This window comes from Trachurus trachurus, assembly GCF_905171665.1.
Source record: "Trachurus trachurus genome assembly, chromosome: 21".
Lineage (NCBI taxonomy): Eukaryota > Metazoa > Chordata > Actinopteri > Carangiformes > Carangidae > Trachurus > Trachurus trachurus.
Genome location: NC_139899.1, coordinates 28655192 through 28673996, shown reverse-complemented (window position 1 = coordinate 28673996; position 18805 = coordinate 28655192). Strand labels below are relative to the sequence as shown.

Below are 18805 nucleotides of genomic sequence, written 5' to 3'. Positions count from 1 at the left end.
TAAAATATTGTGTTAATTAACTCTTCATATTTGAAATTCTTCTGTATTTTTTGAAGCGTTGACGCATAAGAAGAATGTTTCTGGTTTTAAGGTCTAAAAGCCATCTCACTTTTTCCATCTCCTCTCTCAGCTTCTCTCTGAAGCTCTAGTAACAACAGCCAATGTGTCAGCCAATCAGAAGAGAGGAGGAGGCTCTAAGCCTCTCTTCTGATTGGCTGTTTTCTGAGTGATCCAATCAAAAATAAAGCAGATTTCAGAGTAAAACATTCAGAGAAACCAAAAATTACAACAGTTGGATGGATGTTTGGCTCCAGGTGGTGAGGGGGCGGGGCTTAGTTGTGACATCACAAAGTGACAGGAAGTCCTGACGGCTGGTTTTAAGGCTCAGTTTCTGAATACAGGCTGTGTGCATTTCTCTGTGGACTGAGGCTTTGATACTTTCACAGTATTATATAGAACCTAGAGCTGCTTTATAATCACACTACACATGGACATCTACCTTTATACTGTATGGAGCTTTAATACAAACATCTACCTTTATACTGTATGGAGCTTTAATACAAACATCTACCTTTATACTGTATGGAGCTTTAATACAAACATCTACCTTTATACTGTATGGAGCTTTAACATCTAACTTTATACCGTATGGAGCTTTAATACAAACATCTACCTTTATATGGAGCTCTGTGTATGAGACTTTTAATGTTATCAGGTTTTTTTCTCCATATTATTTCCTTGCAAATACTAAATGAAACAAGTGTCAGCACCAGTTGTTGTGCCAAGAAAGTCAAACCCATGAGAATGACTTGCTCAAACACATTTCACCACAAGTTAAAAGAGTAATCATTTACCCAGAAAATGCATCCGAAAGAGTCAGGAGGAGCATGTGACTCAGAAATCAGCCAGGTCAAGCAGAGTGACTGCCAGACCACAGCAGCCAGTCAGCTGACTGACTTGACTGGCTGGCTGGCTGCAAGCAAGCAGGAGTGAGGCGGGGGTGGAGGGTGGGGGGTAGTAGGGGGGTAAGGGGGGGTGAGTGTGGGGGGTAGAAAATGATGAAACACACCAGGACTGCAGGCAGTGAAGCATAGAGGACCGTTTATTGTACCCAGTACAGATTATTATAAACTCAGCAGTGTAAGAAACACATTGTGAGGGGAGTGGATTGAAGCCTATACAAGTGCAGACAATCCCTGTGCCTGGGGGGGGAGGAGGAGGGGGAGAGGGGGGGTTGGAGTGTGGATCCCATGATAATGTGTGTTGTTGCTGTGGCCTTAGCTGTAACTCTGGCCTTTACACACACACATACGCACACGTAGCGACATCCCCTCCTCATCATCCATTCTCCAACCCAATAACAGAGGCTTCTTAAAGGACAGAACAGTCTGCAGTAGCATCGTCATCATCGTCGTCATCGTCATCATAAAGGATCAGGGTTGTTTCTTTTTAAAAAGGTACATGTCTATTAGAGGCAGAACTATACAGCTTATACATCAAAAAATCAAAACAAATGCAGCCTTATAGCAAAAATATATACTTTATATAAGTTTGTCTTTGCCCCCATTCAGAAACAGAGATAATGAATGAACACACACACACACACACACACACACAAAGAAAAACAAAAAAAAATGCAGAGAATATCACAAATATCTTCTTTGTCCAGAGACAGTAAAGCGATATGTTAGTGGACACACAGTCTCGACTGATTACACCATGCAAAGAGAAGCAGAGGTCTCCTGTCGACAGCTCGTGATTGGCAGAGAGGCGTCCGAAAAGAAGGAGGGAAATCGTCTTCACCTCTTTTCTTTTTCGTATTCTTCTTTTTTTTTTTAAATTTTATTTCTTTTTTTGTTTTGTTTTTTTGCATGCAACGTCCTGATGCTCCTGCCATACTGGTGCATCAGAGGAACTAGTACACTGCCATGGAAACGGTATGCACCCAGACAAAAAAAAATACAAAATAAAAATAATAAAAAGGAACAATGAGACCATTTATCATACATAACAACTTCTTAGGCTTTCTGGGAAAAGACGTTCTCGTGTTAGGTGTGTCCCTTCTTGAAATGGGGTGTGGAGGAGTGCTAATCATCTCGGAAATAAAAAAGAAAGAAAGAAAAAAATAAAATAAAATAAAAGGAGGTGAGGAGTGTACTGTATAGACTCTAAAGGGGGAAGCAGATACAATCTCGTTTACGAGGGGCAGATTAAACGATTAAAACAACAGAACATTTACACAAGAGAGCAGCCCAAACCAAAACTAGCCTGAAATACAGCAACACCCCCCAAACCCCTCCCTCCCCTTCCTCCCTCACAACAGAACCGCAGACGAGTTACAAATAAAAAATAGAAAATAAAATAAAATAAAGAAGAGGGAGAAGTAGCAGTCCTATCTACAGAATACGCTCCGTGTGTGTTTTGTTAATCTGTTTGTTTTTCTTTTTGCAAATTAAAGCCCTTTCACAGATTCTGTGGTTCAAACTGTGGTGACATGGAAATGTTTGTGTGGGTGTCGGAGTGGTGGGGGGGGGGGGTGGGGACCCAAAAAAGGCAACTATAGAATAACATATCTCAGATTTTCTTTTTCTTTTTTTTGTCTCGTATTTTTTTTTTATTCTGTTGTTTATTTGTGATTGTTTTTAAGAAAAAGCAGATTGTCACAGAACCAGACGTGTAACAACTCCAGAGTCTTTTACAAAGGAGGGGGTGTTTGGTGTGTGTGTGTGTGTGTGTGTGTGTGTGTGTGTGTGTTGGGTAGTGTGTGTGGTGGTGGTTCGGGTCTGTCAGTTCAGTTAAAGTTGGCGGGCTGTGGCCTCGCTCCGTTTGGTCTCCATAGCAACAGCAGCCCACACGCTTGGCTTGGCTCGCTTTTTCGGGAGCTTTTTTTTGTTTTTCCAAAAAGTGGGCGGAGCTACGAGTCCAGTTCACCCTCTGTCTCTCTGTCTCTCTCTCTGTGAAGAGCCGTCGCGGGTTTTTCCCTCCGTCTTCGTCGGGGAACCGTGAAGGAGCCGAGCGGAGCGCCGTCGGCTCCGTCGTCTCTAAGCAGCTCCAGCTCTGGATCTTTGTTTTGTTTTGCTTTTTTTTTTCTCAAAAAAAAAAAAAGAGTTGGGCGTCGAGAGACTTTTGGGAGTGTTTTTCTATTTATTTCATTATTATTATTTTTTGCATGTGCATGTGGTGTCGTTTTGCGTTTCGCATTTCGCGTCGAGGACTTTTAGTGTCGTTTTTTTAGTAGCCGTAGCCGTCCGGGAAGGGCAAGCCGGCCGCCACGCACTGCTCGCCGGCGTCCAGCAGGTAGGGGGCGCTGTCGTCGTAGTGCGTGAGCGGCACGGTGTCGTCGTCCAGGCCCGGCAGGCTGTCTGGGTCGGCCTTCAGGTTGGGCCGCTGGTTGTCGGGGAAGGCCATGGAGAAGAGCGCCTCGGGGTCGCACACAAACTTGTACACGTACCTCTCGCCGGCAACCTGCAAGAACAGGACGACAACGGACACGGTTATAACCTCCTGAGTCCACGCACATACAAGTTTTAAAGGGGAATTCCGGTCATTTTTGACCCCTAAATCGTTGTTCTGATGGTCATCCGGTGTTGGGGGGAGCAAAAAACGTGACTGCATCAATTTTAGTCGCGTTTTTTGCTCGGCCCAACACCGGGTGACCATCAGGACAACGATTTAAGATAGATAAGATAATACTTTATTGTCCCAGAGGGAAATTCATTGTGGGCAGAAGAGCAGACTGTAGACTGTATCGCCTTACAAACAGACACAACACAGGAAACATATGGTTTAGGGGTCAAAAATGACCGGAATTCTCCTTTAAGTTTCCGGACTCTTGACTTGTGGGTATAAAGTCGTTTGTGACTCATCCAATCTGATCAAACTTGTGTAAACTGATTTAGATCTGGTTGAAATATGAGGCTGCAAACTCCAAAACATAAATAGACCATTATATTTAGTAGGAGAGACGAGGCTGCGATACAGATCTACACATTATAGCACCATCTCCCATCTCCTCCTCCCTCCTCCTCCCCTCTCCTCTCTATGGTTGTCATCGCTATCTGCACTACTTTGAGCAGGAGTCTGCAGAAAGAAGAAGTAAATAGGTGAACGTGCCTTTACCTTCTGCATGATGCCCTTCTCGTAGTAGTAACGCAGCGAGCGGCTCAGCTTGTCGTAGTTCATCGCCGGCCGGTTCTTCTGGATGCCCCAACGACGAGCCACCTGACAGAGAGAGAGACGGTGTTTATTTGAAAATGTAAATTGAAAGGGAACTGTTTTAGTAGCTTTTTGTTCAATTAATTGTTTGGTTTATTTTTATTTTTATTTGTCTGTTCGTTTTATTATGTTAGGGTTAATGGATTAAACTCTGGGTGGTAGGTCTTTATATGTATATTGAATGCTAATATGTATGTATGCTTTTTTATAGTTGGTGGGGAACTCATTGATTCATTGAACGCTGCAGCATCAACTAAATCTACTTATTTAATACTTGTTAGTTATCTATCGGTCCCCTGTTTTTATGGACTTTTTGTGTTAACTGTTTCATGTTTGGGGACTACGAATGAAATCTGGCAACAGTGCTAAGTACTCATACTCATACTCAGTGTCCATTAATATGCATTGTCCCGTCTAAATAAACAAATTAATAAAAAACTAATGAGAATCTGTGATAATAAATAGACACCCTAAACAACAGACCCTGCATACTTCTCTTTCCACCACAGTTAATGTTTGTGTATGTGATTTTTTTGTATATGTCCTTTATGTACAGTCAAGTGGAAGCAAATAAAGTCTGAGTCTAGATGAATAAATCTGCAAGGATCAATCAGAAGTCAAAGAAAAAAAGAAAAAAGAAGAAGTAGTGAGTGTAGTCGTGGACCGACCTCCTCTGGCTCGATGAGTTTGAACTCCATGCCGCGGCCGGTCCAGGCGATGAAGTGGCCGTTGGCCGGGTCGTCCAGCAGCGTGACCAGGAACTGCCAGAGCTGCAGGGAGCCGCGGCGCTGGTAGGGAGGGCCGTCACGGTACACAGAGGGCTCCTGTTTGATTTTGCCTGAGAGCAGAAGGAGGAGGAGGAGGAGAAGAGAGGAGAAGATGAAGTGTGGGTCACGGCCACAGTGTGGTGAGACATTCCTGCCAGATGGCGACTGTGAAGTGGACTCTCCATGAGCTCACAACATAATATCCCACACCACTGCTGCTGCTTTCTGCTTCTCTTACCTTCTAATCTTTCTGGGACCACACAGGTATCATCAAAGTACAGCTGAGGATCTCTGTCGAAGGAGAAGCCTGAGACACAGAGAGAGAAGACGATGCACCGTGAGTCAGACTATCACAAAGCGTACGAGCGTGGGAAACAGGATTTTTGTTCTCACATGAACTCCTGAGATCCAAACTGCATGCAAAGCGATATATATATATATATAAAAAAAAAACACTGGGCTGCTTCCAAACAGAGGCAGCTTGTACGGTGCCAGCTGCTGATGCGAGCCAGCTACTGTATGTGTGAGGCAGCAGCTGATGCATTCACTTCCCCTTGAGCTGTCATTTCATTTCTATGCAGCCGCCACCGTGCTGAGCTTTTTAAAAACGGCTCGGTAAGATGCGAAGGTTCAGGGGATCGCATCGCATTTAACGATTTAATCTAAACATTAAAAACGATAAAAAAGATGAACTTACTTTCATGGTTATTCTGGTAGAAGCTCCCCGCTCGTCCGAACGATGACTGACAGTTAGGCACTTCTGGAAAACAAAGAAAGAAAGAAGACGGGCGCGTAAATTTAGACCAGACGTTCCTCACTGTCATATCAGATGTGCGATGCGCATGGAGATCCACCTCGCAGCTGACGGATATATTTGGACCTCTGCCACTTATATACACACACACACTTATACAGACACACACTCACAGATACATAAAGCTTTGATAGATATGGTATCTGCGGTCCGAGCTATATTAGTGCGTTAGGTCACATTGATAAATATACAGCGTGGAAATAAAAGGTCAGAGCTGAACTGGTGGCGGCTCACGGCTGCTGCTCTGTCCAACCGGTGGAGCATGTTCATGTGCCGCCAACACACACACACACATGCATACACACTGACATGCATGCATACACACTCAGGAGTGGACCAAAGCCCAGACCAGAGCACACACAGCACAGCACACAACATCCCTCTCATGTCCGCCAAGCCCTTAAATGGGATTAGCACCACGGCTGCTGCATTAAACCTCAATGACAATCGAGTTATGCCACTGCCCCAACCCCCCCATCTATAACTGCCCCTACCCCCCCCCCCCACCCCCCCGAGGTGGCGGATCGAGAAGACAGTGTCAGTGTCTCTCCATCCCCCACCCCCATCATCATCATCATCATCATCATCATCGTCCCATTTCCTGTCTGCTGAGAAGGCGACCACAGATCAATCTGGAGACTCTTGTCCTCGCTGCAGGAGCCAATCGCTACTCTCCAGTTTTTGCACGCAGGCATGGAGAGATAGAACAGAGAGGAGGAGGAAGAGACAACCTCATCTTCCTCCTCTTGTTGTTGTTGCACTGCAAAAACTCAAAATCTTTCCAAGAATATTTGTCTTATTTCTTGTCAAAATGTCTCATTTCTAATCAAAACTAATCTCTTCCCACTTTAAATAAGACTCATCACCTAAAAATGAACTTGTTTTTAGATCATTTTCACTTGTTTCAAACGTATTTTCACTTGAAATAAGTAGAAAAATCTGCCAGTGAAAGGAAGTTTTTTGTGCTTGTAATAAGGAAGAAAAACTTGCTCCACTATCAGATTTTTCTACTTATTTCAAATGAAAATAGACTTGAAATAAGTCAAAAGTGTCTAAAAACAAGCTGTAACTATGTATGTATATGTATAAATATACATATTTTAGGTATAATGAGATTTGTTTTGACCAGAAATGACATTTGGACTAGAAATCAGACAAATGTTCTTGGTAAGACTTTGAGTTTTTGCAGTGTGTGCACAGGCTTTTAGAGCTATGACGGTTCTGGCAGCGTCTGTGAGTGACTCTGAGCGCCGAGGTCACACAACATGTCCAACGTCATCCACATCCAACATGCATGCATCCATCCATCCATCCATCAGGGAGTGAGTGTGTGTGTGTGTGTGTGACGTAGGTATTTAAAGGCCATAAGAAGCTAAGAGGATTTGTCATTACATCACGGCCCAGCCGGCTAACTCCCTGCCATACAACAGGCACAGAAAGAAAAGAAGAGTATATGAGTGAACGAGAGAGGGAGGGAGGGAGGGAGGGAGGGAGTGAGGGAAGATGAAAAATAAATGCTGCAGAGTTTCAGGAAAAGCGAAGCCGGGCCGGGGAACAGCTGGGCCTGCGTGGGCGGTGGGATCAAACACGACAACGGCAACGACAGTCGCTCCGGCTTGTTTGGTTTTGCTCCATGTGAGTAAACAGCCAGCGTCTCTTTCTCTCTCTCTATCTCTCTGTTTGAAAAAGGCTTTTATTCTGAAAGAGGCCTGGCACCGCTCGGCCCCTTGTGAGTTATGTACCAACCAACGCCCCCGGGGCCACGAGACAGAGAGAAGGAGAGAGTCCAAGCTCTTCTCTTACGATGGAGTCTCCAAAGCCTCGGGTCACTAAGTCCTGCGAGGTTGCTGTCCTAGATCTATTCCAGGTAGATCTTAGACACCTGGCTGCATGACCCACTTACTTTTTGCCCTTGGAGGCTTAAACGCTGAGCTCAAAGACCCACTTTTACTTTACTGCTGCCGTGACTCTGGAGAAACGACGCAGATTAAGCTTTCAGAGAGAGAGCGTGTGAATTGAGCACCTGCGTGTTTCCATCAAGGTTATTATAGTTAACTAAAACTATTATCATCTTATCATTTAACTATTCCTTATTTTATTCTCTTTACTTGTAACAAATTTGGTTTTTGAATATGTTCTTCATGGGTGAGGTTTTCATAGAAGCCCTTTTAGGTTTCATACCTCCGCTTCACACATCCCAATCATAATGATTGTTCATACTATTTTAAATGATATGTTTGTGCAAAAAAAATAAATAAAAAATAATAATTAAAACTAAAACTAGCAGTGAAAAAATCAGAAAACTGAAATAAAAATAAAAACGAGAACTAAATAAAAACTACAGTGAACAATGTAAAACTAAAGTGAATCAGCTTAGTTGTAGAGATGTCTAAAGCTGCAGGAAGGAAACGCCACAGCTAAATATGGGACGACTTGGAGGTAAGGTGATGAGGGCTGATGGGAACATTATGGGATGCAACCGAAAGGGAAAAATCCCACAAATGTGGAAGTTCATCTTCAGAGGTCTGACTGAGGCTAAACTAAATAGAAACTAAACTAAAACGGCTTCATCACTTGTTGAACTCACTAAAACTAAACTGAAAAACGAAATAAAAATACAAACTAATGAAAATGTTATATAATAACCTTGGTGTGTGTGTGTGTGTGTGTGTGTGTGTGTAGACTTCTGCTGCATGTTAAAACTCACAGGTGTGTGTCAGAGCAAACAGCAGCTTCATTCCTCGGCTCTACACTCACCGGAGTCGAAGCAGAAGTCGCGCGGCTCCTGTTTGATGGCCATGGGGTGGAAAGCGGCGGCGGCCGGGTGCGGCGGTCCCCCCGGGGGGCCCATGGCGGGAACGCCCTGCTCGCTGTAGCGCGGGTCGATGAGCTCCTGCTTGAAGCCCTGGGGGGGCACGGCCACCAGCGGCTCCGACATCTGGCGGTGGTACGGCGGCCGGCCGTCACGGGGCAGATTACTGCTGCTGCTGCTGCTGCTGCTGCTGCTGGTGGTGGGGCTGTTGTTGGTGTTGTTGCCCCCGCTGCCGCTGGGAGGCTGGGGCAGGAACTGGGGGCGACCTTGGCTCTCTGAGGGGGGGAAAGGTAGACATGGCTCTGACATCTGCCTCTGGAACCTGCAGGTGGGAGGAGGGGGGGCGGTTAGATCAGTCAATTCAGGCTTTATTTATACAGCTCTCATTATTAAGACTAGAGCTGTAACAATTCACCGATTAATCGAACAATAATTGATTATTAAATTAATCGTCAACTATTTTGATAATTGAATAAATCGATTTGAGTAGTTTTTTTTAAGAGAAAAAGTCAAAATTCTCTGACTTCAGCTTCTTAAAATGTGAATATTTCTGGTGTCTTTGTTCCTTTATGACAATAAACTGAGTCTCTCTTTGGTTTGTGGACAAAACAAGACATTTGAGGATGTCGTCTTGTGGTTTGGGAAACACTGATTGACATTTTGTGTGTGCGTGTGTGCTCACCTGTGCTCAGGTGTGAAGCTGTTGGCATCCTGGCTGAGGGGGGCGCAGGGCACGGCGAAGGGGGGGCTGTGGCTGTGGCTGTGGAGCTGCTGGGTGGGGGGGGGCTGCTGCTGCTGCTGCTGCTGGACGTGCACCGGACGCGGCCCGGGGGTCTGGTTGGCTACATGGGGGTGAGGAGGGGGAGGAGTCTGCTCGCTCAGCGGGTGTGTTCCTGCTGTGCTGGCGGGGCCGCAGGGGGAGACCGGCGTGGAGGGGGGGGTCAATGGCTTGAACCCTGACGTGGGCTTCCTGTCGCAGGCACTGTGGATGAAGATACTCTATTACTGTCAAGATACCTCATTACAAGCTGCACCAATGACATGAGACGGTCCAGCTACACTTCCTGTCTCCATCTCGTGTTGTGAACGTGTGTGGATTTATAAAAGTTGTCGGTAGAGGAAAGTGAAATACTTATATTTTCTAACATTAAATATGTACACAGCTAACAGTCAGATTTAGCATTACGAAATTAAGCTAGCACGGGCGTTTGCGAGCGTTAGTTGACGTTACCAAGGAGATATGTGCCAAATCTCGCGAGAGTGTTGTTGTTGAGACAGAGACTGGTCTGGAACAAAGTTCATTTTCTCCAGATTTGTCTAAAATTTGTCCATTTAGTGTCAAAATGTTCAGAAGAGATGTGTCTTGTGAAAAATGTGAATGAATAATGGTTTCTGTAACGCGCTTTGGGTATCGGGTATTGATAAAAAAAAAAACGCTATATAAACATAAGCCATTATCATTATTATTAAAAATATTTGCTTCAGTGACTATGGAGCAAAAGAATCGACTATAATCTGAGCTCACGTTCACTTCTCCCATTGGAGTCAATAGACTCTAGACCTGCTACTGCTGCTGGTCTCCTAAAGGGGGAGGAGCCATGGTCTGCTCTCCAAAAAGGGGCGGAGCCATGGTCTGGTCTACTGGTCTCCTAAAAGGGGCGGAGTCATGGTCTGCTCTCCAAAAGGGGGCGGAGTCACGGAGAAACCCACGGGACACAGATACAGGAAACTGACTCGTAGTGGGGCGTCTTGTTTCTAATCTAAGCCGTTTTTGGTGAGGACTTGTGTATAATAAATGTTGTTGCTGAGGATGAGGAGGCTCCACCCACCTGTAGCTGTAAAGGCACTTCTCTCCGTAGGGCATGGGACTCCTGTCCTGGCGACAGGGGGAAAGCTCTTTGGAGCGAGTCAGCTCTCGTTTGATCTTGGCTGGAGGCGGGCCATGAAACATCACTGAGACAGAAACACACACACAGAGAGAGACACAGAGACACACACAGAGAGCACATTAGATAAACTCCAGATATCGGCCAATTGAAGCTATAAACAGAAGTGCAGCAGTTTTCTTAACAACATTTGGAGCTGATGGATAAATGGACGGCATGGACAGTGTCAGTGTAAACCCCCCCCTTCCCTCCTCGACTGACAGAGTCACTTAGCAGCTATTTATCATCCATCACTAATGACCGTGGACTCTGTGCTCCATCCATCCATCCATCCATCCATCCATCCATTCCTCCGTCACCGCTGCTAGGTAGCATGATACCAACTGAGCAGCACACACTGAAGCTATCAAAGCCCTCGTCTGATTCCCATTAGGGGGGGCAGAAGCAATACCAATAGCCATGAATCAGTTTGGCTGTAATCTAATGGCGGTGAATGATTTTCTTCCCCCTCTCGTGCTGCTGTAACCATTAGACACTGGCTGCAGCTTGGTTGCTTTGGGTTTTTTTTTTTTTTTTGCTTTGAGCGTATCGGTGGCAGTTTCCGGGGCGCCACATAATAGCCAGGCAGAAACTGGATCCCCGGGCGCAGAGGAGCGCGGGGGCCAAATAAATCACCCAAGGTGCTGATGGACCTGAGGAGGCCGAACAATGGGCACGTGAGCTGCTCTGTGAAGCCTAATGGAGAGAGAGAGACTCCTCACACACACTGAGAAAAGTAAATAATGGGGAGATTAGGCATCTTTTCTTACTGTGGGCTTGTGCAGGAGGAGGTGTGTGTGAGGGGGGGGGCTGGGGGTGGATTAACAAACACAGTGGCACAGTGCTCCTGCAACTCCAGAGGAACTTATCTGCAGCTCAGGCCTGTGCACTGCAAAAACACAAAAACCTTCCAAGGATATTTGTCTTATTTCTTGTCAAAATGTCTCATTTCTAGTCAAAACTCATCTCTTTCCACTTTAAATAAGACTCATCACCTAAAAATTTACTTGATTTTAGATAATTTTCACTTGAAATAAGTAGAAAATCTGCCAGTGAAAGCAAGTTTTTTGTGCTTGTAATAAGGAAAAGAAAAACTTGCTCCACTATCAGATCTTTCTACTTATTTCAAATGGAAATAGACTTGAAAGAAGTCAAAAGTGTCTAAAAACAAGCTACTTTTTGATGTATAACTATGTATGTATATGTAAAAATATACATATTTTAGGTATAATGAAATTTGTTTTGACTAGAAATGAGACAAATAATCTTGGTAAGATTTTGAGTTTTTGCAGTGTGTTTGAGTTTGTGAGGCGAATGCACGAACACACAAATACACCGTGCGTAGTGACAGGACAAGGTCAGGTCCGTAATAAACCGACACATGCTTGCACACAACCTTGGAGTGAGCCCTCTGTTTAAAAACAACGTACGCACACATACACATACATACACACACATGCCAATGCATGGGCTTGAACAACAACAACAGGCCGAGGCGGTGCAGCCCTGTGGTCAGTTTGCAGCTCTCTGTGCCACATTAACCAAGATTTAAGAGGGCAGCTCTGACAAAGACAGGCAGCGGCCGGCCACACCCTGTCTCCACCTCCTACGCATCAGACAAAAACATAAACTCTGAAAGACAGAAAGACACAGAGGGAAAGAGGAAGGAGGAGTGGGTAGGGGTAGAGGGGAGATGGGCATAAAATATGCTCCATCGGGCATAACTCAAACACACTGCAGCCGGCCTGAAGGCGACGTGCAAGAGGAACGGCGGCGAGGCTCGTTGGTGTTGGTGGTGTTTGGTTCGGAAACGGGCAGCAGCTCTGAAGCCGAAGCTGAAGCCGACGCTGCCCCCTCTCCACTGGAATCCAGCCCACTTCACTTCAGCAGCAGGGCCAGAGTGCGGGAAAGTGTGAAATCAGATTAGGAGCTTGGCTCATGTGATGCCCCATGCCAATCGGCTGATTAAACTCAAAATGGAGGAGAGGGAGGAAGAGGGAGAGGGAGAGTAGCCGTTTCCCAGAGCTGTGTTTTGAAGACAAGATGAAGAAGCTCTGATATAAAATAAAGGAGGAGGAGGAGGAGGAAGAGGAGCGACCTGGACCTCTAAGTCTAATGCACAAAAAAAAAGGAAAAAGCCGCCTCTTTAAAGTCTTTATCTTCACTTTCAGCCTCTGTTGTCGTTTCAATCTGCTCGAATCAGACGAACCAGGAACTATAATCAGGACCAGAGTTTCCTCTCCAATCAAAGGGGGAGACACACAACACACAACAAACACAACACTGAGACATGATGAACGACAGGACTCAGGTACTCACAGCTGTCCGACTGGAAATCTGGGACAAACTGTTCGTCATCGGGCACCTGGGCTGTGGAGGAGAGGAAACAGATAGAAAAAATCATTAAAGTTATCCAAATAAAATAGTCTAAAATGGTTTATTGAGGATTTTAAAATAGAAAACTGGTGGAAATGAGCAACAACAGCTGGTAAAAAAAAAGATTTCTTTAAAAAGCTCAGCAGATTCTCATGCACAGGACTTTGCTCTAATTACTAACTCTAGAGCTAAATGTCACATTCCCAACAGGTTAAACTTTGTCCAGTTTGTACCAGAAACACTCAGGACACTCACCTTCTGCAATCCAGATCTCCTGCAGCTGACTGAGGTCCTGGAAAAGTTCTGGAAATGGAGACAGAAAAATACATAAATAAATGAATGAATAAATAAAACAACTGATTAGGAGTTCCACACTGCAAAAACTCAAAATCTTTCCAATAATATTTGTCTTATTTCTTGTCAAAATGTCTCAGTCTAGTCAAAACTAATCTCTTTCCACTTTGAATAAGACTCATCACCTAAAAATTTACTTGTTTTTAGATCATTCTCACTGTTTCAAACAAAATTTCACTTGAAATAAGTAGAAAAATCTGCCAGTGAAAGGAAGTTTTTTTTGTGCTTGTAATAAGAAAGAAATACTTGCTCCACTATTAGATTTTTCTACTTATTTCAAGGGAAAATCTGCTTGAAAGAAGTAAAAAGTGTCTAAAAACAAGCTACTTTTTAATTGTGATGAGTCTTATTCTAAATATAATTAGATTTGTTTTGACTAGAAATAAGACATATATTCTAAGATTTTGAGTTTTTGCAGTGCAGCGAGCTGGTTGGTTGGTTACCTTCTGTGTCCTGGGCGAGCTCTGTGTCCACAAATTTCCTCTTCCTGTCGATGAGCGGCCTGCTGTGAGACGGTTCCTCCAGGTGAGACTTGTGCTGCTGCTGCAAGAAGAAACAGAACAAAAAGAAGTAGAGATGTTAGAAGATGTCAGCGTCTTTGTGTCGTTCAGGTGCGACTGTTGAACATACTCGTCCATGAGCTGCAGCCATGTGGTGTGATGATGATGATGATGATGATGTGATGTGATGTATGTGTGTGTCCACTTACACTGGGTGGGACCATAAATGGGACTTGCTGGTCGTAGAATCCGTCCATGTTATCTGGGTTGATTGGGGGGGTGGGGGGTGGGGGCTTCGATATTGGGGGGGAAGGGGGGAGGTGTTCGCTTTAAAGCGACAGCGCCTGGGTCACTTTGTAGGTCACTGGAGGAAAAAAATAAAAAATAATGATCAGGAGAGTGAAAACACAACGTGAAAATATCTTTACAACAAAACACTGCAATGTTTTATAACGCGGTACTGAATCGATATGTTATCAATGTTATCAATACTTTGCAGTTGTTGTCTTGTATCTGATGCTAACTCCTTTGTTCAGGCTGCACGAAAAGCAATGCATTATACAGTAAAACATAAGATATATAAGAGGACTGTTTATTTATCCCATACATGAGGAATTTGGTTTTTAAAGTAGCATTGTAACATACAAGGTAAAAAAAAAGATTAAAAAATATATTATACATGAATATAGAAATATAATACGATATCAAACAAACATAAAAATATAAAAAACCAACAAAACAATGTCAATTACACTGTTTTTCCTGATCCTTCCTGTTTGCACATTGTGATTTTTTTTTTTTTTTTTACTGATAAAGGTGGATATTAATCCCTCAATGCAATATAGGATGTGAAATAATTCAGTCCAACTGTTCTCAGTCTGAATGCATACAGTTTCCCCAACATATCACCTCACCAGGACACCTATCAGATCATATCATATCAGCAGCTACTCAGCCCACAGTCACAGTAAACTCACTTACAGTCTCTTTAATGTCACCTCCCTCCCTCACTGCTCTGACGCCTCTTTTCTCTTTAAACAACAAACGGCTCTTTGAAGCAGCAGCAGCAGCAGCAGCACAATGTAAACACCAGAGAGAGACTACAACAGTACAGTTACACTTCCCTACAGTACAACAGTACACATGTAACACAGTTATATAAGCCCCAGTCAGCAGCAGCAGCAGCAGCAGCAGCCATCTGCAGGGCCACCACTTCTCCAACTGTATAAGCAGCTCAGAGATGTTGAGCAGAGAACAGAGTAACAGAGCTGATGAGAGGATTCAACCTACTGAACTGACCTGACTGCACCATACACACACTGTCAGATATAATAGGAGAAATAAAAACTATTATAATAATAATATCAACATGGAGCTCAGCCCTGCTCCCTCTCTCTCTCTCATCTCACTGAGCAGCAGAGTGATAGTTATGACTCACTCTCTCTTCTATCTCCTGTTAATGGATGACGAATAAAGTAGCAGAGCTGCCGGGCAACAATAATGACAGACACACACTTGCAACACACACACACACACACATAACATATTAAGTGATGAACAATGACTGTTTCCAGTGTAGTGAATGTGTGTGTGTGCAGCAGAAATAAAGTTAATTCACTGTAGAAAGTAAACAACATAAGTGAATGACGCACTAATGAAATATGACACCAGCACCGACTGTTATGATAATATTATTATTATATAATGGATTAAAGTAAAAAATATGACGTAAAAACACAGAAAAACACGACAAACTCCATTATTATAATAACTTTAACTTAACACACGCACATATACAGTCAGGTCTCGTGCCACAGAGGAATTTTACGCAACTTTTTATGCGTAAAAACAAAACAAAAAAGCGGAGTTAAATCTCGAGAAAAGTTTTTGCTTTGGTGGTGGTGGAGTGAAGTGGAGGGGGGGGGGGGTGGATCATACGACCCCCCCCCCCCCCTTCCTCCCTTCACTCCTCCTCCTCCCCCCGCCCTTCCCCCACCTCATCCCTCCCTTGTTTTTCTCAATGAAGTGAAACTCGATCCGTGTGGAAACAGAGGGGAGGAAAAAAAATGGCCCGTCCATTCATAAAAAAAAAAAAAATCACAAACAGTCGCGCGCTGATAAGCCAACACAAACACACAACCCACAACAACCACGGAGGTAGATGAATACACAAATAAAGACATACAAATACGTAGCTACGTGAGAAAACAGCACGGTGGGCTTATAAAAAAAAAACAAAAAAAACTGCGTCTGTTTTGCCTGGATTTAAAATGGTTGCCAAAGTAAATATGTTTAACGAAGATGGCGATGCGTTTGGAGTCTGAAAGAGCGTCGGACAAACCAGCAGCCGCTTCAAACAAATTAATTAAATAAATAAAAAAGCGAGTTCTCCGTCGACAAAAGTGCCGCAGCTCACCTGTGTGTGTGTGAGTGAGTCTCCTCCGCGTCCAAACGAAGCTGGAGAAAATATCCACAAATAGAAAAAAGAAACACACAACGTGTCCGTGCTCCTCTGTTTCTCTCTCTGTGTGTGTGTGTCGCTCTCTCTCTCTCTCTCTCTCTCTCTCTCCGTGTGTGTGTGTTTGTGTGAGTGAGTGTGTGTGCTCGACACCGATGCGCCTCCGTCGACTCACAAAACTTGACTGAGCTTTTCGTTAATGGCCCGGTAGGTTTTTTCCCCTGGGCTCCAGCGGCGGGGAGGACCGGGAGCAGCGCGCTGATTGGCTGAGCCGCCGCGTCACTCAGAGCCACGGGGCCAATGGCGCGGCGGCAGCTCATGAATTATGCAGCAGCCGCGGCTCGGCCAATCGCAGCGCAGCGGTGGCCTCTATATTTATGAATGGCTGGATTTCATTCACACTTTTTTTTTTTTTTTTTCTTCTTCACCGCTCAATGCCAAGACGAGCGTGTTAAAGTTAAAGGGCCCGCGCCAGTGGAAATGTACTGACACACACACACACACACACACATGCAAACGCACACACACACTGTGCGCGCGCGCTCTAATCATAGACGGTTACATCGACACTAAAAACAAATCCGATCAACTGTACTCAATTAACTGTCCTGTTGGTGGCTCCGACACACTTCACCTGACCGCGGAGGACAGTAACGGATTACATTCACCACGGCACTGTAATCTAGTACAGTCTGAAATACTTCTACTCTATGCAAATGTCTGTAATATAGGCTACATAAAACATTAGGCTATGTACAACTAAATTATATACAAAACGTTTGCTATACAGCCTAACATAACACAATGTAACAATATGTAGCATAACATACAGAAATATAATATAACATAACATAACATAACATAACATTATATTATATTATATTATACATCTGCATACCGCATATGTTCATGTATTTATGCTTATAGTCATTTATTGCATATTACCAACAAATAAATATATATTCATATCTCTGTATACCGTACCTGTGTGCAGTCTGAAATACTTCTACTGTATGCATATATAATATACATAAAACATTAGGCTATGTACAACTAAATTATATACAAAACGTTTGCTATACAGCCTAACATAACACAATGTAACAATATGTAGCATAACATACAGAAATATAATATAACATAACATAACATAACATAACATTATATTATATTATATTATATTATATTATACATCTGCATACCGCATATGTTCATGTATTTATGCTTATAGTCATTTATTGCATATTACCAACAAATACATATATATTCATATCTCTGTATACCGTATCTGTGCATGTTTTAAATTCATATTAAAAGTTATAAAGCATCTATTTTGTATAATTTAGCCTATATATAGGCTATATTTATATATCAGTTTTATATCAACATATAGTATGTGGAATATATACTTTATATAGCTAGTATATAAAGTTATAGTCTGATGTTTCAATGATACCGCCATGTATAAATAAAACATAAATCTAACAAGAGTTTTATAATTTAATATGATGATGAATATAATCAGCTTTTTCTGTCCATTAGCAACGTGTTACTTCCAGTTTGCCCTATATAATCAATCACTCACTCAGTCCATCAAAACATGAAAAAGATGCATTATCAGTGTTTTTCATCTCCACACAGTCTGATTAGTCTGAAGTGTGTGTGTGTGTGTGTGTTGTTGTTGTTGATGAGGTTAATCATCAGTGTGTGCATCACTCTGGTCCCGAACAGGAAACATCTTTCATCAGCTCCACTGCTGCTCATCCTGTTTCTACTGTTTTCACATGGTCACCACTTTAACGCAGAAGTTTGAACTGTTTTAATTGTATTTATTTTGTTTTTAGGACCAGGCTACTTCCTGCAGCGCTGAGGTCACATGGTTTTTCTCTGTCAAATATACACACTGCAAAAACTCAAAATCTTTCCTAGAATATTTGTCTTATTTCATGTTGAAATGTCTCATTTCTAGTCAAAACTAATCCCTTTCCACTTAAAATAAGACTCATCGCCTAAAATTAACTTGTTTTCCAGTGAAAGGAAGTCTTTTGTGCTTGGAATAAGGAAGAAAAACTTGCTCCACTATCAGATTTTTCTACTTATTTCAAGTGAAAATATGTTTGAAAGAAGTAAAAAGTGTCTAAAAACAAGCTGCTTTTTATGTGATGAGTCTTATTTTAAGTATAATGAAGTTTGTTTTGACTAGAAATGACATTTTGACTAGAAATAAGACAAATATTCTTGGTGAGATATTTGAGTTTTTGCAGTTATAATAAATAAATAACATAAAATAAAATAAAAAGGAACGATACAATGTTATTTCTTTCATTATTCTGTGTTTTAAACTTACAAACGTAATAAACTTTTTCCCAACTATAGTCCTGTGTGAGCATCTGTGCGAGGGCAGCGGCTGTTGAAGCCTCGCCGGTCAGAGGTCATCAATAAATAACCTCGGTCATTATCACCTCAGGCACCGAATTAGAAAAATCAATCGTATCGACTTTATATAGGAGTTTTCAAACAGTGAGTCCAGCAGCTGGTTTAAAAACTATAATCCCCACAAATCCCTGCAGCAGCAGCAACGACA

The 18805-nt window shown here is 43.0% G+C and overlaps 1 protein-coding gene across 1 annotated transcript; it reads right to left on the bottom strand.

Moving 5' to 3' along the window:
* Positions 1-2579: 2579 nt before the first annotated feature.
* On the bottom strand, positions 2580-16387 carry etv5a (ETS variant transcription factor 5a). The gene is made up of 13 exons (XM_083997051.1): positions 16180-16387; positions 13973-14127; positions 13707-13806; positions 13165-13212; positions 12853-12903; positions 10438-10561; positions 9291-9590; positions 8554-8930; positions 5680-5742; positions 5221-5289; positions 4884-5053; positions 4120-4221; positions 2580-3465 (listed from the first exon to the last, which is right to left on the bottom strand). Exons 2-13 carry the CDS (start codon positions 14018-14020, stop codon positions 3232-3234), a joined length of 1686 nt encoding a protein of 561 aa, XP_083853177.1. The 5' UTR covers positions 14021-14127; positions 16180-16387; the 3' UTR covers positions 2580-3231.
* Between the last annotated feature and the right edge of the window lie 2418 nt (positions 16388-18805).

Excerpts from the sequence above, each read along its gene's own strand:
- etv5a (XM_083997051.1), bottom strand. The coding sequence starts at position 14,020 with ATGGACGGATTCTACGACCAGCAAGTCCCATTTATGGTCCCACCCAGT. Across the intron at positions 9,591-10,437 it reads AAGTGCCTTTACAGCTACAG|TGCCTGCGACAGGAAGCCCA; the intron begins GTGGGTGGAGCC and ends CTTCATCCACAG. Across the intron at positions 5,054-5,220 it reads GGTCCCAGAAAGATTAGAAG|GCAAAATCAAACAGGAGCCC; the intron begins GTAAGAGAAGCA and ends TTCTGCTCTCAG.